Source organism: Saccostrea cucullata, unplaced genomic scaffold, assembly GCF_032062105.1.
Source record: "Saccostrea cucullata isolate Sc308-1 unplaced genomic scaffold, CSIRO_AGI_Scuc_v1 ctg420, whole genome shotgun sequence".
In the NCBI taxonomy this organism is placed as follows: domain Eukaryota; kingdom Metazoa; phylum Mollusca; class Bivalvia; order Ostreida; family Ostreidae; genus Saccostrea; species Saccostrea cuccullata.
Genome location: NW_026930373.1, coordinates 192603 through 216291, shown reverse-complemented (window position 1 = coordinate 216291; position 23689 = coordinate 192603). Strand labels below are relative to the sequence as shown.

The window sequence follows — 23689 nt, the reverse complement described above, 5'->3', positions numbered from 1 at the left end:
CGGAAGACCTTCTTGTTATTCTTAAGTTTCTTTTTCACTTTTATTAAGGTCTTTCGTCTTCAGCGGAAGACCTTCTTGTTATTCGTTGATTTCTTTCCCACTGTTTTTCTTTTTTTTTCTTACAGATTCTGTGCACGCAATTTCTCAAAAACGGCTGGTTATATTTTTATGAAACTTTCAGGGCTGATAGAACATAAAAAAATTAATGCATTTTTTAAATTTTGATGACGTCATTTCCGGTTCGAAAATTTTCGCAATTTTGTGATTTTTAAGGGTCAGTTTGTCTGTCGCTCTTCTTAAAAATCGTTCATCCCAGGAAGATGAAACCTTTTCAGGAAGATAGAGCAACATATGTAGATTTGCATTGTGTTGTTAACTTTCACCGGAAATACCGCACGTTAACTCTCGGTATAACACTTTTTCTATTATATCGTTTTACTTGTAAATATTTTGTTAAAACATATAGAACAAAAGTTGTGAAGAATTGCAAAATCTTTCAAATGGTATCTTGAAAAAAGTGCTGACCCCTAAATTAAGTGATCTTGAGGGGACTAAAGTTTTTACTTGATATCTCACAAGTATTGAGAATTTGTAATACGTCAAAGAAGCAAAGTAGTTCAAAATGTCAAGTCTAATCTACTGAAGTCGTCAAAATACGTCGGGCGTCGTCACTTCCGGCCAAACCGCAAGTAGTCAAAAAACGCGTATTTTTGCCGTTTTTGTCAAGTTTTTGGGTAACATATGTCTCTATGAGCATAAATATTACATTTCTGTCCGTCGTCATCACTTCCGGTTAAACCGGAAGTAGCAAAAAATGGCTTATTTTTGCATTAATTTAACATCGCTTTAGAGGATTCAAACCATTTTAGGCGTTATTTCTCATTCTTATTAAAAATGAAAGCTACTTCCGGTCAAACAGGACATAAGACCTACTCGTTGCTTTGCAACGAGCTTTACTCTAGTTATTATTGTTTTTTTTTCTTACCAATTTTGTGCACGCGATTTCTCGAAAAGTACCCGATGGATTTCCATGAAACTTTCAGGACTTATGTTACATCGCTTGAACCTTATGCGTTTTTTTCTGTTTTGATGACGTCACTTCCAGTCCGGAGTTATCAGCACTTTAATGATTTTTTTATGGTCAGTTTGTCTGCACGATTTCTCCTAAACTGCTTTAGATAGACAATGATACTTTCAGGTATGTCTTTAGATTTACGGAATGTATTTCGTTTCTATCGTAAGTGCCGCACGTCGGCGCTCGCTATGACCCGAAAATAGACGTATTGCGAATTTCAAATTTTTTAAACCTTTTCTACGATAGCTTTTTACCTGTAAATATTTTGTCAAAACATATAGAACAAAAGTAGTGTAGAATTTCAAGATCTTTCGAATGATATCTCGCAAAAAAAGGGTTGGATCCTAAAATTAAGGGCCTAGAGGGGCCGAAAGTTTTTTCTTAATATCTCAAAACGTATTGACAATTTGTAATATGTCAAAGAAGCAAAGTTGTTCAAAATGTCAAGCTGAATCTATCGGGTTTGTCAGTTACGTCCGTCGTCGTCACTTCCGGTCAAACCGGAAGTAGCAAAAAATGGCTCATTTTTGCATTAATTTAGATGGCTTCAGAGGATTCAAACCATTTTTAGGTGTTATTTCTCATTTGTATTAAAAATGAAAGCTACTTCCGGTCAAACAGGACGGAAGACCAACTCATTGCTTTGAAACGAGCTTTGCTCTAGTTATCCTTTTTTTCTTACAGATTTTGTGCACGCGATTTCTCGGAAAGGCTCTATGTATTTCCATGAAACTTTCAGGACTTATGTACAATTACTTGAACCTTATGCATTTTTTCACGATTTGATGACGTCACTTCTGGTTTGGAGATATTATCGATTTTATGATTTTTGAAGGGTCAGGTTGTCCTCGAGCGTTCTAAAAAAGCGCTATAGATAGAAACGTGAAATGATAGTCTGAAGTCTATAGATATGTAAAAATTATTTCATTTCTAATTGAAGTGCCGCACGTCGGCGCTCGCTATGGCACGAAAATAAGCCTATCGCGAATTTCAAAATTTTTACCACCTTTTCTAGGAAAACTTTTTTTCTGGAAATATTTTGTTAAAACATATAGATCAAAAGAAGTGTAGAATTCTATGATCTTAAAAATGATATCTCGAAAAAAGGGCTAACCTCTAAAATTAAGGGACTGGAGGGGCCGAAAGTTTTTCCTTTATATCTCAAAAAGTATTGAGAATTTGTAATACGTCAAAGAAGCAAAATTGTTCAAAATGTCAAAATACGTCCGACGACGTCACTTCCGGCCAAACGCGTATTTTTGCCGTTCTTGACAAGTTTTGGGGTAACATATGTCACTGGAAGCCTAAAACTTTATTTTTGTCCGTCGACGTCATTTCCGGTCGAACCAGAAGTGGCAAAAACTGGCTTATTTTTGGGTTCATTAACATAAATTTAGAGGATTTAAACTTGTTTAGGGCGTTATTTCTCAATTTTGTAAAAAATAAAGTTACTTCCGGTCAAACAGGACGGAAGACCTTCTCGTTGCTTTGCAACGACCTTTGCTCTAGTTATTATTATTATTTTTTTTTTCTTACCGATTTTGTGCGCGCGATTTCTCAAAAACAGCTTGATCGATTTTCATGAAACTTTCAGATCTGATAGAACATAAAAACCTCTAGACATATATATATATTTTTCATTTTGATGACGTCACTTCCGATTCGGAGTTTTCTGCGATTTAGTGAATTTTAGAGAGTCACTTTGTCAGGCAAGTTTCTCAAAAAGCACTAAACATAGAAGCATGAAATCTACAGTGATGCTAAGAGCAACTTTTGGAAAAGTGCACTTAGTATATCATAACTACTGGATGTACGAAACGCCGACGCTCGCTTAGTCCGAAAATAGTCCTATCGTAAAATTCAAAATTTCTGACGCCTTTTCTTCAATATCTTTTTACCTGAAATATTTTGTTTAAACATATAAAGCAAAAGAAGTGTAGAATTACCTGATCTCTCAAATGATATCTCCAAAAAAGGGCTGGCCCCTATAATTAAGGGCCGCAAGGGGCCGAAAGTTTTTCCTTAATATCTCAAAAAGTACCCAAGAATTTGTAATATGTTAAAGAAGCAAAGTTATTCAAAATGTCAAGCTTAATCTATTGGAGTCATCAAAATTTGTGTGGTGACGTCACTTCCGGTCGAATGGGAGGAGGCAGAAAATGCGTATTTTTGCCGTTCTTTACAAGTTTTTGGGTAACATCTGTCACTGAGAGCATATAATTTTCCGTCCGTCGTCGTCACTTCCGGTCAAACCGGAAGTAGCAAAAAATGGCTTATTTTTGCATGAATTAACATAGATTTGGAGGATTTAAACCATTTTGGATTATTTATTCATTTATTTTAAAGAGTGAAAGTTACTTCCGGTCAAACAGGACGGAAGACTTACTCGTTGTTTTGCAACGAGCTTTACTCTAGTTAAGGTCTTCCTTCTTCAGCGGAAGACCTTCTTGTTAATGGTTTGTTTCTTTTCCACTGTTTTTCTTATTTTTTTTTCTTACCGATTTTGTGCACGCAATTTCTCGGAAACGGCTTGTTTGATTTTTATGAAACTTTTAGGTCTGAAAGAACATTAAAAAATCTCGATACCCTTTTTATTTTGATGACGTCACTTCCGGGTTGAAGTTTTTCGCAGTTTACTGATTTTTTTGGGTCAATTTGTCCGTCTCTCTTCTATAAAACTGCTCATCACAGGAAGATGAAACCTTTTCTGGAAGATAGAGCAACATATGTAGATTTGCATTGTGTTGTTAACTTTCACCGGAAGTACTGCACGTTAACGCTTGGCAGGGTCTGAAAAAAGTAATATTGAGCGTTTCAAAATTTCTAAAACTTTTTCTATTATACTCGTTTTACTTGTAAATATTTTGTTAAGACCTGTAGAACAAAATTTGTGCAGAATTAAGAGATCTTTCAAATGATATCTCGAAAGAAGGGCTGGCTCCTTAAATAAGGGGCCTAGAGGGGCCGAATGTTTTTCCTTGATATCTCAAAAAGTATTGAGAATTTGTAATGCGTCAAAGAAGCAAAGTAGATGTCAAGCTTTATCTATTGGAGTCATCAGAATACGTCCAGCACCGTCACTTCCGGTCAAACCGGAAGTTGTCATAAAATGCATATTTTTGCCTTACTTGATATGTTTTTGGGTAACATATGTCACTAGAGGGATAAAACTGAATTTTTGGACGTCGAGGTCACTTTCGGTTAAACCGGAAGTAGCTTAAAATAGCTTATTTTTATAGGTTTTGACGCAAAATTAAGATTATAAAGTCACTGGAGACGACTTAGCTCATTGCTTTCTTTTGTTGACGTCACTTCCGGTCAAAACAGGGCGGAAGACCTACTCGTTGCTTTGCAAAGAGCTTTGCTCTAGTTCTTCTTATTTTTTCTTACCGATTTTGTGCACGCAATTTCTCGAAAACGGCTAGTTAGATTTTTATGTAATTTTCAGGTCTGATTGAACACAAAAAAAAATCTTGATGCATTTTTTAAATTTTGATGACGTCACTTTCGGTTCGAAGATTTTCGCAATTTTGTGTTTTTTAAGGGTCAGTTTGTCCGTCGCTCTTCCTTAAAACCGCTCATCACAGGAAGTTGAAACTTTTATGGAAGATAGAGCAACATATATAGATTTGCATTGTGTTGTTAACTTTCACCGGAAGAACTGCACGTTAACGCTTGGTATGGTCTGAAAAAAGTCACATTGAGCGTTTCAAAATTTCTTACACTTTTTCTATTATATCTTTTTACTTGTAAATTTTTTGTAAATACATATAATCAAAATTTGTTTAGAATTAAATGATCTTTCAAACGGTATCTCGAAAAAGCGGCTGGCCCCTAAAATAAGGGATCGAGTGGGGCCAGTTTTTTCCTGATATCTTTAAAAGTATTGAAAATTTGTAATAGATGTAAGAAGCAATGTTGTTCTAAATGTCAAGCAAAATCTACTGGTCTCGTCAAAATTTGTCCGGCGACGTTACTTCCGGTCAAACCGGAAGTAGTCAGAAAACGCGTATTTTTGCCGTTCTTAACAAGTTTTTGGGTAACATCTCTCACAGGAAACAAAAAAAAATTATTTTCCGTCTGTCGTCATCACTTCCGGTCAAACTGGGAGTAGCAAAAACTGGTTTATTGTTGCATTAATTAACATAGATTTAGAAGATTAAAACCATTTATGGGCGTAATTACTCATTTGTAAAAAATGAAAGTTACTTCCGGTCGACCAGGACGGAAGACCTACTCGTTGCTTTGCAACGAGCTTTGCTCTAGTTATTATTATTTTTTTCTGTCCTTATTTTTGTGCAGATGATTTCTCAGAGATGCTTGGACGGATTTATATGAAATTCTCAGGGATGATGTATCATGATCTGAACTTGATACGTTTCCCTTAATTTTAAGAAATTCACTTTCGGTCGGAAATTATCGCCCTTTAATCGCATTTTAGTGACCATTTTGTCCGGACAAAAACTCAAAAATGCCAAAAGATAGAGAGCCGAAATTTTCAGCGAATACAGTTGGCACGTTTTTGTTTTGTACCTATACTTTCAAATCTTTCGGAAGTGTCTAGCATGGAAGCTCGGTAGGGGTCGAAATTTAGGACACGAATCATGACTGAATTTCTGAGATATTTTGCATTGTATCTTTTAAAGTATAATTATTTTGTTAACACATATTGAACAATATTTGTGCAGAACTACAAGATCTTTCATATGATGTCAGGAAAAAAGTGCTGACTTATCACATTAGGGCAAATATGGGTCAAAAGTCTTTATTCAATAACTTTTTAACAGTCAATATTTTGTTATACATTACTGCAGCAAAAATGTTTATCTTAATAATCTACAACTATACATGATGATTTTTATGTCGTATGCTACATAATTAGGGGCCAAAAGGGGTCAGAATGCTCAATCTCTGACGCTTTATATCTCGAAAGTGGGAAATAATTTGATAAGTAATATTGAACAAAAGATGCTCAACATAATGTTCTGAACAATATGCAACATTTATTTTTTCCGTAAACGTCCCCATTAAGGAGTTGAAGGGTTGGTCCCTAAATATTTCTTTTGCAAATAACTCGAAAACGAAAAAGAATCTCTGAATAGTTGTTGAACAAAAATTGTTCAAAATCTTTAGAGCTTTAAGATGAATTAAGCGCTTGGCACTCAAATTAGGGGCCAAGGGGGGCTAAAAGCCTTTAATCGATAACTCTTTATCAGTTAATATTTTGTAGTACATTACTGAAGCAAAGATGTTTATCTCAACCATTTCCAACTATACATCATGTTTTTTTTTTTATGTCGAATGGTACATAATAAGGGACCATAAGGGGCCAGAATGCTAAATCTTTGACTCTTTATATCTCAAAAGTGAGGAATTTTTTTTATAAGTAATATTGAACAAAAGATATACAAAGTTATGTTCTGAACAATATGCAACCTTTAATTTTTCGCTATACGTCCCCAATAGGGAATTGAAGGGTTGGCTCCTAAATATTTCTTCTGCAAATAACTCGAAAACGAAAAAGAATCTCTGAATAATTGTTGAACAAAAAGTGATAAAAATCCTAAGAGCTTTAGATGAAATCAAGAAAAAGGGGCTGGGCACTTAAATTAGGGGCAAAGAGGGGCTAAAAGTCTTCAATCGATAACTCTCTAGCAGTCAGTATTTTGTAATACATTACTGAAGCAAAGATGTTTATCTTAACAATCTACAGCTATACATTATGATTTAAATATCGTATGGTACATAATAAAAGGCCATAAAGGGCCAAAATGCTAAATCTTCGACGCTTTATATCTCAAAAGTGGGAAATATTTTGATAAGTAATATTGAAAAAAAAATGTTTAAAATCATGTTCTGAACAATTTGCAACCTTTAATTTTCGCTAAACGTCCCCATTAGGGAGTTGAAGGGTTGGCCCCTAAATATTTCTTTTGCAAATAACTTTTAAAACGAAAAAGAATCTCTAGATAGTTGTTGAACAAAGAGTGATCAAAATCCTGAGAGCTTTAAGATGATATGAAGATAAAAGGGCTGATCCCTAATATATGGGGCCGTGAGGGTCAAAAGTTGAATTTTTTATGTTTTTAATATTCAATGTCTTTTTACAGATTATGGAAAATCATTTTTTTAGAATGAAAATCTCAATCAAAATCTTATCTCATCTCATCAAAAATCGGACGGAAGACCCACTCGTTGCTCGCAACGAGATCGTATCTAGTTCCTTTTTCTTTTCCTTTTACGTTAACTCAAAAGATGTGGCGCTGCTGATCCAATAATATATTTTCTTTCTACAAATAACAACTCTCAAACGGTTGATGTACTTTATTTAGACTTGCATTTGATACAGTTATGAGGATTTATAAATCTTTCATTGAATTTATTACATAAATCCATGTCTTTTTTTTTTTTGGGGGGGGGGGGGTTAATCTCATTTGAACGTTTTAAAAAATATTTATTTCTCTCTATATAAATTTAAAAGCCATGATCTGGAACATGAAATATGTTTGATGTTTTTAATTGTTTAATTCATATCATGATCTTAGGATACACATTTTTTCAAAATGACTAAATGTTTGATCTTTATTTTATGTATTGTATGACTCTCACTTTCGTTGAATTAAGTATCCCTACCCACAACCTCCCCTCACTATCCACACTCAGTCCACCAGGTGTATCTCCTCCAAGTTTGCCCACACATCTGAGGAACTGTCCATTCTGATCTAGGATTTGCAGACATTTATTGAGTGGATCTGTCACAATGATATGACCCATGGAGTCTGTCACTATTTGTTCAGGACAGAATGATTTCTTTCCGCCTGGAGGCTTGTTATTGTATCTAAATTTGACTTTTCCTGTCCTGTCCACCACAACCACTGTGATAGCATTACCATCAGAGGCCACTATGTCTCCATTGTAGTTATCCACCACAAACACTGCGTTTTCTCCTCCTTGATAGATTGGATCACCATTTTCATCTTTATCTATTTCCTGTGTCACTCTCTGTCCCTGATAACGGACTATTTTATGATGACTTTTATCAGTAGTACTCATACCAACAAGGATGTCCCCTGACCTGGTACAGCACAGTCCTATTGGAATCCAGCCCTTTGGTGTAGTGATCAGTGTCTCTGTCTTCCAATCTCTGACAATGTTCACAGTTCCATTATAACCATCACTGTATATTAGTTCTCCATGTCTGGTCACCGTAATGTCATTAGGAAAATCTACACATGTACTGGTGACAGTGCCATGTACAGCTCCATGTATGTCTACACAGGTTATTATTTTGTCTTCTCCACTAATACAAGCTTTATCTGATCCTACACAGACCACTTTATATAATTTTTTAACATTTGTCGGAATGTTTGCAATCACTTTGGCCTCTTCTAATAATTCCTTAACAGATAAAAAGGAGACTACATCTGTCAGACTGGATAGTGATGTCTGTGTCAGTGTAGCCTTGTATTCTCCTAATTCTATGCTGAGTTCTCTCCCTTGGACTGAGTTTGTTTGAAATGAGGGCAATGAAAAATCAGGTATTTGTGGAATTTCCTTGTATTCCTTCAGTTTGGATTGGTAATTGTTGACATCAGACACTTTGTTGGACTTCAGGATTTCCTTGTTTTCTTGAACAGTTTGGATCATACTGGAATTCTGACTTCTGAGGTTGGACTGGCATGATTTTAGACTTGTAATTTGATGATCTCTGAGTGACTGGATCAGGGATTCCATTTTGTTAAAGATGTTGTCCACCTCTAGGTGCCAGTGTTTTCTGTTATCTTTGGTCTGTTTCTGTAAATCTGCATAATGGGCCATGGATTTGGAAAGTTTCGTTTCAGTGCTTTTGTCTTGTGCTGTGTTCTCAGAAATAATGTCCTCAATTTTCTCAGTTTCTCTTTTGATTTTTTCTCTCTTGGCAGCAATGATATCTGCCATGTCCACAATGTCATGACCTTTATGAATGGGTCCTGAAAGACATTTGATGCAGACTGGGCCATCACACTGTTGACAGTGGGCCTCACATTTCTGGTGGGAATGAGATGTACACTGAGGGAACACAAGCTGTACTGTACGCTTGGTGAAAGGAACAATGTCATGCTTCATGGACTTGAGGCTGTTGACATGTTTGTTGATACAGTCTTTACAAAGACCGACTTGGCAGCTGTTACAGAATTGCTGGACAGGTTTGACACAAAGGTCACAGGTTATGAGTTCCTGTGCCTGGCTGGTGGCAGTGGCCATTTTTATTTCTGCATTGCAACCATATCTGAAAAAGAACCATTCATATTTTACTAAAACTATCGTATCAATTAGAACAAAAATTGGTATTCTGCTTTACATGGCATTACACCGCCAATCTGATTTAACCCCCGTACTTCTCAAAAAAGACAGGATGCATATTTTTTTAACATTTGCATGGATTTCTAAAGCGATGTGATATAAAAAAAATATTTCCACTTCTGACATGATTAATAATTAAGACGGTCGTAAGCTGTAATAAAATAAAACTACCAATACCCCATGTTTACAACTATCCCAGGGTTAAAATATATAAATGTCACTAATTGACAATTTATTAAATAATTGCGAATTTCTCGGCAGTAGGCTGGATTGAGAGAGAAAATATACATAATATAATAATTACATATTAAAAAAACCGTTATATTGATATGAACCATACTTTAAAATGTACATACTTGCTTTGGCTACCTTGAAGTTTTCTTGAGGTGTTTCCAAATCTACTTTCGGTTTGTTTTTTCTTCCTGGTTTGATAATCACGTGACAGGCGTGTTTGCCATTATCGGTAACATGACCTATTATGTTTATAGTTCGTGGGCGATAAAAAATATACACTTGAACTGTGTAGAAAATTGATACCCTCTCAGCGAAACTTCAAAGCCCCTAAAGTTTTATTTCATATCTTCTAACATTTTTCTGTATTTCTTCTCCAAGCATTAATTTGAAGAAGAACACACTGCAGGGTCAAAATAAGTGGAGGAGAGGAGCAATAAGCAGTCTTTAGATGTGGCATTAAAAACAGCAAATAGGTGGCATAAATTATTGCAGTAAGGGTTGACCTTTTCAACCGCTAATGCTAAATCATCGCTTATTGATATTATTATATCATTAAGCGTCACAAATACAAAGCAGCCTTAATTACAGGTACTTGGACACAGATTTGCAATTAATATTTTCTGTATAATATCATGAGTTATATATTTTGATAGCATTTCACGCAAAAATCAATGAAAAATCTTATTCATTTAAAAGTTATTAAAACTTCAAATTTTTTGAAACAAGGAAATACGTATCTACATGATTGACCGTTAATGATGCAATCTAATGTATCATTAAGCGTTCCCATTAAAAAAAACCTGTATATTTATTGCGCACAAAAAAGTGCGCTGTATCTCGATTTATTTCTTAATTTTTTTTTTAAACTGTCATCTCAAAATATTATTAACTAGTGTTTTTAACATATTCTTTCACTGTTTCCACAAAAAAAACATTCCTTATAATTGTTTTTCATAGCCCTCCTGGCCCTGAAATTGAAATCATCGAAAATTTCGCCTAATCCTGCTGCCATTTTGGTTTGCAAGTTCATTCGGCCCAAAGCACTTCGTACAGATGTAAACTAAGAAAGTAATTTATAGAGGATTAGGACTTTATTGAAATCTAGCTTATTTGCAATTGAGGTAAGAATTTAGAAGAATTAATCCAGAACTGAGCTAACTTTTTTGTGCGCAATAAATATACAGTGCATTAAGGCACCGAGTCTCAGTCCCGTATCTGACATAATAGACCATCTGAGTTTTGTATCTTACTTAAAACATTTTTTCAATGCACTTTTGTATTGGCTATTGTCATAATACGATACTTGTGACGGTGACCAAACCAAATGAATGGGGCGCTTAAGGGTTTCAGATATTTCTTTCAAAGGGATGAATAGATTTTGAATTTAAAACCTTTACTGAACCCCAATCATATATTATTTATCGTTGTGACACTCTACGGACGCATTAAGAAGAGCTGAGCAACTTCATGATAATAAGCGATTCTGAGAGTATTGTGAAGGATCTTTTTTTAACGTATGAAGATTGTAAGTGACCTGTAGGCAAATATATTCCAGGAAAGTGCCGTTTTTGTCCCTTGGATAATGGATATCGAAAGCACCACATCTTTACGTAAATGAATTTGGAAATATATTTTGAAATTAATTTTCCGGGGAAAAAAATCGGAGTTGTATGGGATATATTAACAGATCGAGTGTAAACTTGTCCGAATGTTACCGTTCTACAATGGACCACTTTATGCGGATTTATCAGTGTTTATTTGGATGTGTTTTCTGAAAAATCACAAATTTAAAATAAGTGCTTCAATATCGGTCGTTTCAGAATCAGTGACCTGTCTGGACGGAGTGTACATTCTAATGGATTTCTGAGATACTCCTATTTTGAAGTTTCGTTGCATAAATTGGTTTCTATATAAAGTTTAAATTGGATTACGAGATGTTGATTGCTCCATTGCTTGAATTGGATTACGAGATTGTTGATTTGTATATAAAATGATGAAATATTTGTTTATTTTCTGCCTTATTCATTCGCTGTGCAAAATCTAGGTGACGCCTTCCTTTGTTTCACACAGTCCAATATTATTTTGGAGTACAATATTAGATATAATATTGTACTCCTGACAATAATATTGGACTATAGCTAGTACATTCTTTGAAATACGAGACTGTAGAAACAAAAGAATGACGTCACAAAAATGTTTTAAGGTGTGAGATAGTTTTTTGTGTATTCAAAACATAATGAAATTCATCAACAATCTAATAAAGATCACTAAATAAACAAATCTTTTGTTCTCTTGGGAGACTATTCCAACTCCCAGTTTCAATAGCGAGTTTAAAATTACATAACAAAATTGAATGTTTTCGAGGCATATTATCAAGATATCCTTTTAGTTCAAGTATTTTTTTTTTTATATAAATGCGATAATTAACACCTTGGATGAATTATAAACATTAACTTTCAAGTTTTGGATATTTTTGTCAACAATATTCTTTTATTTCATTTTTAATTAATGCTACGCTGTTGTTATGTCCATAAATAAGATAGTCCACATTCATCTAAAATGTCTTTAACATACTCAGTAGTTGGCCGAAGGCAAATTATGTCTTGATGCCGGTGCAAACATTTTGCCAAAAAATCTTTCTCATTTTAATTTCAATGATTAACTAGTAAGTGAAAATTGGCCAAGTTCCCAATATACCATGTACTTTGGCGTTTTAGTGTGGGACATATGGAGATAACAAACGTCAAGTTCCCTTACTTATGCAGAAATATACCTTCATCACCTGCATACGGGTCGATTCTATGGTCGAAACAATGATATTGTAAGCAAATACAATTTATCATTGAGTCAAATGCTGACTGACTTTTTTCATACCAATTGTTAGTCCATTATTTATACACTGATTTGACAACGGATTTTTCCGTTATTTCCCGTTCAGGAAAAAGAGCACACGGGTGTGACCAGTCGGCAGGGGATGCTCACTCTTAAATGACACATGATCCAACCTCTGCTGTATTGGAGGTCCGTTTTTGCTCTGCTCCTGTTTAGTATTGTTTTATTGATTTTGATCTTGAATACTGTTCGTTTTTTTCATGTGCTTCTCTCAGACAATGGACATTGTTCGAGCTAACAGTTCAATTTAACAATACAAAGAGGGAACAGAGCAAACATGAACCTCTAAAACATCAGAGGTGTGATTTGCTGCTGTGTAGGAGTAAGCATCCCTGGACACACTTGCTGTATGCTTCTTGTCATGAACCGGTAAACAGAAAAATCCTTAGAAACTTATGTAAATAGTAATCTAACAATAATTATAAAAACGTTAATCAGCATTTGGCCTAATGATAAATTGTATTTGCTGATAAGGTCATTGTATTAAACATACGTGTGTATCGAATCAACGGAGAGACATACCCCATTTACAAAAGATACGCCTTGAGTATATTGCCTCAAATAAAGTCAGGTAAGATAATAATAGAAAAGTTGAAGTCATTACATTTATCTTAAAGTTTTGTTTTTAGGATAACATAGATCACTTTCTAGTAAAAATATCCAAATATGAAACAGATTTGTCAGACTCTGTGATTTCTTTTATTTCAAGCTCACATCAAGCTCATATCCAATCGACATATAGATGGACATAGCTATTAATTGATAATAAGTCGTCCATGAATCTAAATATCAAGTTGAAGCAAAACAGCAAACGTTTCCTATTCTCTTGTAGAAGATTTTGTACAAACCATGAGCTTCCAACAAATTATTGGAAAGACACAGACTGGACCTCATTACGACTTGTATCTAAATGTTTTGCAAAATTGCATTAAACACTGCTTTGCAAATGGTTTTCATCTTTTTGAGCTTGAATTCTGTTCGTTTTAACCATTTATTTTATTTTGTAAAACAGGTCCCTGATTTCAAACACTACATAGTTATTGTCAAGCAGAAACTCAAGCATCTTTTCTATATCAACTTTATAGTACTTGTTTGTATAAACCGAATGTTTTTAAACATAATAATTTTGCAAATGACCAATGACAAGGTAAGTGCGTGTTCAATTTTTATTGAAAAAGCAGCCCGCCGTCTACAATGTCAAGCCTGGACTTTGATTTATCAAGAGAAATGGTTGCATAAAATGTTGTAAAGTTGAACATGTTGATGTTATTTATTTTATTCAAATTTTCAAAAAGTTTTCACGTATGCACATCACATGTACTATAATAGAATAATAACAGCCGTATTGTTTCAGTCTTTCTACCTGTCACTCCGCCCGACTGTGTTGACATTTTCGATTTGTTCTCAAGAACTACGTGGCTGTTTTCTCCAAACATTCTACAAAAGTAATGACTGGTGATATAGAAGCATCTTCATATAGTGTAGATTCAAGATTGTTCAAATGATCAACCCCAAGGGTAGAGCAGATCGACATCTTTAAAAATATATCTCAAGAGACGCAAAACCATGAAATTTCATATTGATTTTGAAACATCCTCAGGTAGTGTAGATTCGAGTTAATTCAAATCCTGACTTCCGGGGGTAGGGTGTGCCATAATTGATCGTCAAAGTATAACATAAAATATACAGTAAAAATCTCATAAAATCATCTTGTCATTAAAAGCAGTCATGATAAGTGATATTGATACAAAAGTATCCTCAGATAATGTAGAAAATTTGTTCGAATCTTTACCTCCAAATTTAGGATGGGTGATGCACTTTCTAACAACTGAAAAATATGTCTTTGTCGACATTTCAACCATTTTATTTCCAGCACTTGCATGGGGCTTCATCAAGTACTTTAAATGCAAGGTCTACTAGATGACAAGAGTTTTCGACCTTCCTTTACAATATACACCAGGATTTTTGAACTTTTTCAATATACATGTACATATACTGGCCTTTAACATTGTTTAAGCCCATCCCTTCAGGATTTGCTGGACGTATGGGTCCTTATTTCACTAAAAATAGTTGAAGATTAAATGTTTATAAAAATCATGCAGAACATCTTGTCTGCTTCATAAACACCATGGAAAACAGTTAAAAATTGCACGTAATTTTGATAGTTTTGGTTTGAGATTTTAGGACCCGGAGAATTGAGACACTGTGACTCTGTAATGCAATTAGTAACATAACGTCACATACACCGCTTAACCGTCAGATTGAATCCAGTTCATATCCTAACACTCCAACATTCATCATCCGACACCCTTCCTTTACTGTATAACCTTATGTCTTCTCATTGTTTAGTATATCCTTTCGTCACTTGGCCTGTATTATAGCGTCCCTGCAACGCATACATTACTTAATATCTTTTCTCTTCCACGTCTCCCAGCAAAATTTGTATTGATAGTCAATTGTATGGGTCCGGGCTAATTTCTGCTGGATTTCACAGTAGCGTTCTACGGGTCGCTTAAGGTGTGGCAGAGACGGGTGGGTCGCAAACTGCACGTGTTTGATGCGGGAAATTAAACCACTGGAAATTAGGGTCTCTAGAATGTCGAATTCACAACCTTCACAGTTAATGGTGATCAGATCTACATCCAGACATTGAACACCGAGTCGATAAATGACGTCAGTGGTATTAAAAACCCTGAGCTCACATTGCCCGCCCTTGTTCTCTGTAAAAACAGACGTGGCATCACCACCGTGCCCGACAACATTCACGTAAAATATGTCGTTTTTGGAAGCTATTCCAAAGTTATACAATATAACATTTTTATATTCTCGAAACTTCTCCACTAGCGATGTAAAGAGAGAGTTGATTGGCTCCAGAATTACATAAGTGCCCGGATGGTAAGCTTGTATCATTGCATCAGCATCCTCGCCCTTGTTTCCGCCAATATCAAGAACTATACTGTCCGAGTTTAGATATTTATGGTGTGTATGGCGGATGTACTGAGTTTCTCCTTCCCAGAATTTTCCATTTCCACGCGCATGGTCAAGTTTGAAGTTTCCTACACACCTATTTTTACGATGCATCTCTCTTGCAGTCAACTTCTTATCGCGCTTGGGGAATCCCTCACAGTATCCCTCTTTTGTAAATTTTGGTGAAAGCTTTGGAAGCAAAGACTTTACAGATTCTATTTTGGACAGCTCGGTGAAGTTCCTCTGGCACGGATCACTGACTTGGACTGTTCTCGCTTCGTTATAACTTGTGATCCAGGAAGTCGAGAAGTACATCACGGCTCCTACGCCCAGTACTAACAAGGCGAGCTTAACCACCCGTGAGCCTCGCATGCTGGCAGTCATAGTCTTTATAAATGGTGTAAAACCTGTTAAAAATAAACATATACTTAGCAAATGATTAAATTTCAAAAAGGCTGCAACCAAATGGTATTCCCCCGTATGAGTCAAATTTTCAAAATGTTTTTTTTTACTTTATAGACGATTAACATTAATTTTTAATACTTAAGTTTCTCTTCATTAAAAGGCAGCAAAGAATCCTATTTCAGTATCAATGCAACATCTATCTTAAAAAGATATTTCCTTTCAGTATTCAACAAGTTCAAATGATGACACGGATAAAAAAAAATGTGCTTGTGTCCTTTAAGACCTTTCAGATTCGAAGAATAATTTTTAAAAAATCTCAGTTTTGATCATGATCAGAGTTAGTGTCCTCGGCAAAAATTTAAATTATTCAATTAAAATTTGTATGATTAATTAATTGCTAAATCTTTTTGTAGAGGACATTAGGGTAATAATAACTCTTTCAATTGTCTATTTTTCCGTAATGATTTTTGTGTAAGTCGTTTCCGTTTTGCGAGAAGGAAATTAAAGTCGTTTTTGAGAGAGTTTAATGCTAGATTGAAGATTGACCGTTTCTTGAATAAGGCTGCAGCTAGTGAATCTAGATTTTTTATTCGTCTTTAACATCTTATTAATTACATAATAAACATTAAAGTTGTACTGAAATACTATGATCTTCAATTAACGGAAAGCTTCGAAAATCTAGTTATTTATATAAAAAAGAATTACTGGCCCATTAGTTAATGAAATGAATGCTAACATAGTTGAATGAAGATCGTATTTTAATCCCACATGGGTCTATTTGCTTTAATCTTTGCGTAGAAACCCTTATATGCATTAAAACAAGCTAGATTAATTATAATTTCGAAATCAAGTATTTTTTAAATCTTACTATGTTCTCTATTAATTAATGCATATATGTAATCGTGTATACATTGTAAAATCTCCGTCATAAGAAAGTAAAATTAAAAACAACTTCCTTAAAACAGAGTTTTATAGTATTCAACTCAAAACATCCTCTCAGACCTAATTAAATTGAGTCATCTCTCTCTCTCCCCTTTCTCTCTCTCTTCGTGCACTGTAAATCTTTCTACATTTTTTTTTGTTAATACATCACGTGTATTTATCATGTTTATTGTTCATTTTCGTTGTTTAAAAAAAATGTATCCTATCCAATGATCTTTGTATTGCTAAAATACATTTTTAAATGTCTTGTTAATGTCAAGGAATCATTACTGTTTTTACACTCATTCCTTCTAAAGACACTATCGTCCGTTCACATCTACTCCTCAATATTTTATATAACGCTTTGACCATAGCGATCGCCCAAGATTTATGAAATAAAACACTTTTCCTCTACATGTATTTTACAGGACTTTGCCTGGTCTTACATCGTTTCTCTATTTTAAAACATCTCAACAACATGAACAATGGCCGGTTCCCCAAACAACGAACACGTGTCTAATTCTTACAATGTACATACTTATCAAGAAGCTATGTTATCATGATACTGACGATAATCAAAATATTCGTGTATATTTAAAAAAGATACGGGAAAAACTAAAATATACAACATTTAACATCACATATACATGTATGAAACATTACATAGTTACTCACTGTGGTTAGGGTTCTCACGAGTAAAAATCCTAAAATTAGGTCATCACATCTCTGCTACAGCTTCAACTGAAAACATGCATGATCTCATCTTCCGCCCTCGGTGATTAATGTCGATGATCAGCTGTCAAACACCCCCCTGGCGATTCACGCTCATACACACACCCTATCACCCTGTCGGACAAGTTGGTATACACATTCAGAGTGTGTAGTGAAATGCCTGACTTTGACCCCCGGGGCTCAACTGTATAATAATTGCACTTACTTCTCTGTAAACATAAACAATACCGGTTAAGATTTTTGAACCATTTTTGTCCTATTTGGATGACGATGATGATAAATTTCCATTTCCTCAAAATATCGACATATTTAAGAATATATTTAAGAATATTTCCTTGTCGAAGTATGGATGTGAATATCGTTATTTGATAAATCATTCCTCATCGTTTATAAATTACTTAATGTACTCTGTCATAATTAAGTGTGTCTCATATCTGTTTATTTTGCACGTTCCCTACTTATTACTCATCTTAAATGCTAAAAAACTGGAATGTAATTGTAATAAATTTTTTAGCAATTTGTTATGTAGCCTTTGATAGTATGTTCGAACAAAATGAAAAATGTAGTACACATACACAAAAACATAATAGGAAAACAAGATAACACATTTTCGTCTGCAATAAAAATCTAAAAGTTCAAATCTGTGGAGAGTCCTGTCATTGTTTATGTTTATAATTTATTTTATGCATAAATATTTCGATAATTTAATGAGAGAGATGTGGAATAAAATTAAAAATCTATTCAAGTTGAAATAAATATTTATGATAAAAATAAAGATATTTTAATTTAAAAAGAAACAAGAAAACATTGATGTAACTGTCATGTTGTAAATTTTGTATTTACTGCCACCCGGTAAATTCAAAATTTACAACATGACATAACCATCAATTGTCGCCCGGGAAATAAATAAAGTAAACAATGGAAATGAGTCTGGATCATCAAACTGCTTCGATATGGGTGAAAAAGGCATGCGACTTAAGGACAGATGAGACAAACAAATTCTTTCTTTGGAATAGATTTAATATCATGTCACAAGTTTAGAAGAGTGGATAATTCATAGCATTTTTTTCTTAGAACTGGAAAATGAAATAAACTTGGAAAATATTACTAATGTTTCATTAAAAACATACGTATAGACAAATAACACTCAGTAAAGGTTTACAGGTGAAAACAAATTTCAGAATATGTTACCTTGGTGCTAGAAGTGTAATAAAACTTTAAAAAAATATACCAAGCCAGGTGAATTTTATGAGGAAATACAAAATGACAAAAAATAAGGAATAAAACATAGGCTGAGTTTTACCATTTTGCTTTTCTTAATAAAATTCACCTGGCTTGGTATATTTTTCTAAAGTTTAAATTACACTTCACAATTTGTACGGAAACGTCAAGACAAAAACATTGTATTGACCATAGAATGAAATATATGGAGATAACAAGCAGCATTCAAGCTCAACAGTCCATAAAACAATACAAAAAAGGAGAAGAGCAAACACAGACCTCCAAAACATCAGAGATGGGATCAGGTGCCATTGAGGATTTTAAAATATGTAGGCGATTTATCTAAATAATGATTGATTGATTGTATTGTGTTTAATGCCCCTCACGAGAATTTTTGACTTATATGGAGACGCCACCACTTGCTGGTGGAGAGCTGCAAATGTTGTCCTTTACTCGGAACTTAGGGCCATTATGCAGGGAGAGATATTTTTCGTACCAGCACCTACTGCGACCTCGGGTTTATACGGTCTCATCCAAAGGACCGGTCTCCACGCCCCACAGTGGGATTCGAACCCGCGACGTAATTATCAACTCTTTACTTCGCGACCCTAGAGCAGACGATTTAACCACTGTGCCACTAAATAATAAATATTCATTTAAGAATATTTACACAGCAATATACTTCTTTTTTTCCTGTATAAGATTGTGAATAAATGTTGCATTATTTTAATTTTAAAAATGTTTGCTAATAAGACGTAATGGGGTGGCCATGGTGGTGTTGCATACCCTTATGACTTGCATACGATGTTTAAACATGTATCTCTCAGTTGATTAGATACGCAAGAGCATGCTCTACACATAGAGAACTTTTAAACCGCAGTAATCTATTGACAAACAATTTGATGAAACAAGCATAACAGCAGTCTTGTTTAAAGTCATCATTTCGTAAGTTCTATGGTCGATACAATGACCTGTTCAGGAAATAAAATCTATCGTTATGTCAAATAATGAAAGACGTTTTTCATATTAATTGTAAGACCGTTATTTACACACTGAATTGACGACGGATTTTCCGATCATGCCAAGGAGCACACTGCGGGTGTGACCAGTCGACACGAGATCGAATGTTCACTCCTTCATGGCACCTGATCCCATCTCTGATGTTTTTGAGATCCGTGTTTGCTCTCTAGTTATTTTGTTTTGTTTAATGGACTTTTAAGCTCAAAATCTGCTCGTTATCTACATATATTTCATTCATGTACATTAAAAACGTGCATACCATTCTATTACAGTTAGTCTATTTGTTTAATCGCCTCAAACTCAAAACGTGACAATTTGAATTGTTTATCATCCACCGTCACGAAATTTTTCGATGAATAATGGTTGTATATAATTATAAGTCGTCATGTTGTGTCATCAGACTTTCTCCTCATAACCAGAGACAACAACACAAATCGAAATTCCGCTCCAACCGTTGATAATCAGCTCAAATGTGACTCAAACGGAATTGATTTTGTGATCATGAAGATATCATTAAAATATTTTATAACAAAAAAAAAAAAAAACCCACGAAAACTACGGAAATCTTTTTCTTTTGCCAAATACACGAAATTGAACACATAAAATCCTCTCTTAACACAGTCTTTTTATTGGTAATACTGCGCGACCTTCCAATGGAAAACATAGGCGATAGGTGCACTGAACGTATCAATAATATACAAGGGCTGTTCGAAGATTATTGAGACATTGTGTATATTTTGCTTTCTTAAGAACGTCTTTCGGTGAAAATTTGCATATACGGTTGACATACACTTAGAATTAATAAAAGCAAGAAATATTTTACAAATGTTAAATATTTTCACTACAGTAGTATATAAATGCGTGAAAAGTAGGGGTACCCGGAGCAGTCACGAAATCAGGTATTGGAAATATGCAACACCAACGTTCTATCTTATGATAAAAATAAAACAATTTAGTTTAAAAAGGCTTAAACGTTCTTGTTGACAAACCAATCGTGTAGAATTTTTGGTGCATCGTGCGTGATCGTTCGTGTAACGTGCGAGATCGTGCGTGTATCAGACTCAGTCGTTTGCGGTTTTAATCGTGCGCGATCGTGCGTTTAGAAACCAATCTCTCACCAGAGGGCGTTTACGCTCCTCCGCTCCAACACGCCATAAATAAGCGGAGCGCGCCCTCTGGTGCGAGTTTGGTTTAGAAACGTGTAAAATTTCGTTTTGTAAGTTTTTATCGGAATGTTGATAATAGAACAAGCAGTTCCCTTGTTTTTTTTATATTTATTTATTTAAATCAAAATAAAATGAATGAAGCGCATTTTACATAATTGAATGCAGAACGAACTAACTATCGCTCGTAAACAAGCAATAGAGTAGGTCGTACACTGTTAAGTTCTCGTCATATAGCGCGATCAATATTGTGATAAACCGTACTTATATATTTTTTTATGTGATTTTAATTCTTGTTTACTGCTATTTGTGGTCAGTAAATTTTTAAAATCAATACGTCAAAAATAATTATTTTTACAAATAAATAAACATTACTCAAGATTCCATAAATGTTTAGTCAACGAATTGACATGCACATGAAATGATTTTCGGGGTTCTGTTTATCTGTGTTTTTCTCTGGAGCTTACTTTTAATTATTCTTTTAATATCTGCAAATAAAAAAAATTAAATAAATGGAAAGTTCATTTTTAGAGATTCACATACATTGAATCAATGGAAGCATACGGATATAATTTGAAATAAATTCAAGTCATTCCATGCTGCCATTTTTCTTTTCAATCGTATCCCCCTTTCTGCATATCATGAAATCAAATTCAGTCATATTTTACGGTCCACATACATACATGTACATCTTCTGATAGAACGAAAAAAAAATCCGTTAATTTTATATAATCTAAAATATTAAGTCTTACATGTATTAAGTTACAGAAATATCCATTTCCGTTTTTTTCAAAGTCTATGAAATGATATTGATAATTCTTTGAAATTTTAAATTAGTATCAAGCCGTTTTTCGTTTTGAAAATATCGATTCCTAAATATTTTGAACTATTTTGAGAGAAGAATCGTGCGTTTGCGTTAGCAATCGTGTAAGATCGTGTAACGTGTAGAATCGTGTGCGTGAAAAATCGTTCGTGTAACAGGTTTAATCGTGCGTTAATCGTGCGGAATCGTTCGTGTAATGTGATCGCTCGTGTAAGTTGTCAACAAATAACGTTGCAGCCACTGTAAGTGCATAATTTTTCTACTTAATTCATTTCAAATTCATGTTGTGCGGAATCGTTCGTGTAATGTGATCGCTCGTGTAAGTTGTCAACAAATAACGTTGCAGCCACTGTAAGTGCATAATTTTTCTACTTAATTCATTTCAAATTCATGTTGTGCAACTTTTATAGAAATTTGATCAGACATATGGAGACCGTAAAAAAATTAAGCGCGGTAGAGAAATCTGCTAACAACGACAAAATGGACTTTGACGTCAAGGGCGGAGCAACCAGCATACCTATATTTTGTGTAGCGCAATGTAGATCTCTTTTCCAGACTAAACGATCTGCTAAAACAATAACAACGAGAAGAAAAATGGTGTGTTATAGTTTGTTACTTCATTGGTACACATAATTTTACAATGAATTTAACAAGAGTAAAATTAAAAGTCCTAGACGACCATGAGTTTTTACGTACGGTATTAATATAGTTACGGTATTAAACCCACGTTGCATAAATCGGCACTGCATGATTCTAAGTCATCCTTTCCCACAAATAAATCACTGAGGTAGCAACATCATACATTTTTCAAAGAATAGTTTAAGAAAAGAGAATTGATTTTTGTAGTTATATGTAATAACAAAGAAAGAACAGTATTAAAGGCTTACCAATCGTTTCACATGCGAAACATCTCCGGCTGACGCGTGACATTAAATGACGTAGCGATGCTGCTGCGGGTCGATAGACATATGCATGTTTATTATTTCACCGAAACTTATCTAATTATCATAGGAATTAGAAATTTTGCATACGTCATTCTTCATAAAATGTCGATGAATTTTCATGAAATTATCTTCGTCTTTTATGAAGTAAATGTAATTGTCACAATAATTTCCGAACAGCCCTCGTAAATGACCATGTTATGCTGCAACAGAAAATTACAATCTTTAGTAGAATTCACACTGTTAATAATATAAATTAAAGTCCAGGATTTTTTTTTTTACCTCATTGACATTTGCTTTTTCAATAAAAATGATACTCGTAAATCTATTTTTCTTGTCAATTGACATTTGTAATATCGTTATGTTAAATGCATTCTGTACATATAGAACCTTGAAAGGTGATATCAAACAAATGCTGGAGTTTCTGATTGACAAATTCTATGTGGTTAAAAGAAACTATGTTTTCTCAAAACTCTCGGTTTTCCAGTGGTACCATTTTCACAACGTTATTAGCAGACACATTTTTGAATCATATGAAGCAGAATCATTCAAAATCTGTACATCAGAAAAGAAAATAAATTGTTCTGTCTTCGATTCGACATTTAGATATAGGAAATATAATTAATCATTAAGTCAAATGCTGACTGATGTTTTTCATACTTATTAATTAACTAACATTAATAAGCACATAGGTCTGCTAAATCAATGCTTTATAAACAAAACAGATTTAGAGCGGATAAAACATAAACCTCTAACGACATCAAAAGTGGGATCAGGTACCTTGAAGGAGTAAGCATCTCTAACGTAGAGCATGTTCTTGCCTATCGAATCGACTGAGATACATCAACCACGTACGCGAATGATAAGGGTATATACCACCACCATTACGTTTTATTTGCTTTTATTTTCTCCGTATACAGGTTATGAGGGTAAATTGCTGAATAAGTAAGGG

General features: G+C 34.3%; 2 protein-coding genes across 3 annotated transcripts; both read right to left on the bottom strand.

Moving 5' to 3' along the window:
* Positions 1-7657: 7657 nt before the first annotated feature.
* On the bottom strand, positions 7658-9319 carry LOC134283894 (uncharacterized). Its single transcript, XM_062766421.1, has one exon. It carries the CDS (start codon positions 9317-9319, stop codon positions 7658-7660), a length of 1662 nt encoding a protein of 553 aa, XP_062622405.1.
* Positions 9320-13696: 4377 nt separating this feature from the next.
* LOC134228342 (uncharacterized) lies at positions 13697-17722 on the bottom strand. 2 transcript variants are annotated; one of them, XM_062710007.1, is made up of 2 exons: positions 17513-17722; positions 13697-15918 (listed from the first exon to the last, which is right to left on the bottom strand). In XM_062710007.1, exon 2 carries the CDS (start codon positions 15893-15895, stop codon positions 14945-14947), a length of 951 nt encoding a protein of 316 aa, XP_062565991.1. In that variant the 5' UTR covers positions 15896-15918; positions 17513-17722; the 3' UTR covers positions 13697-14944. The 2 variants fall into 2 exon arrangements, with proteins under 2 accessions (XP_062565991.1, XP_062565990.1); XM_062710006.1 differs by having other exon boundaries at positions 17509-17721.
* Positions 17723-23689: the final 5967 nt, after the last annotated feature.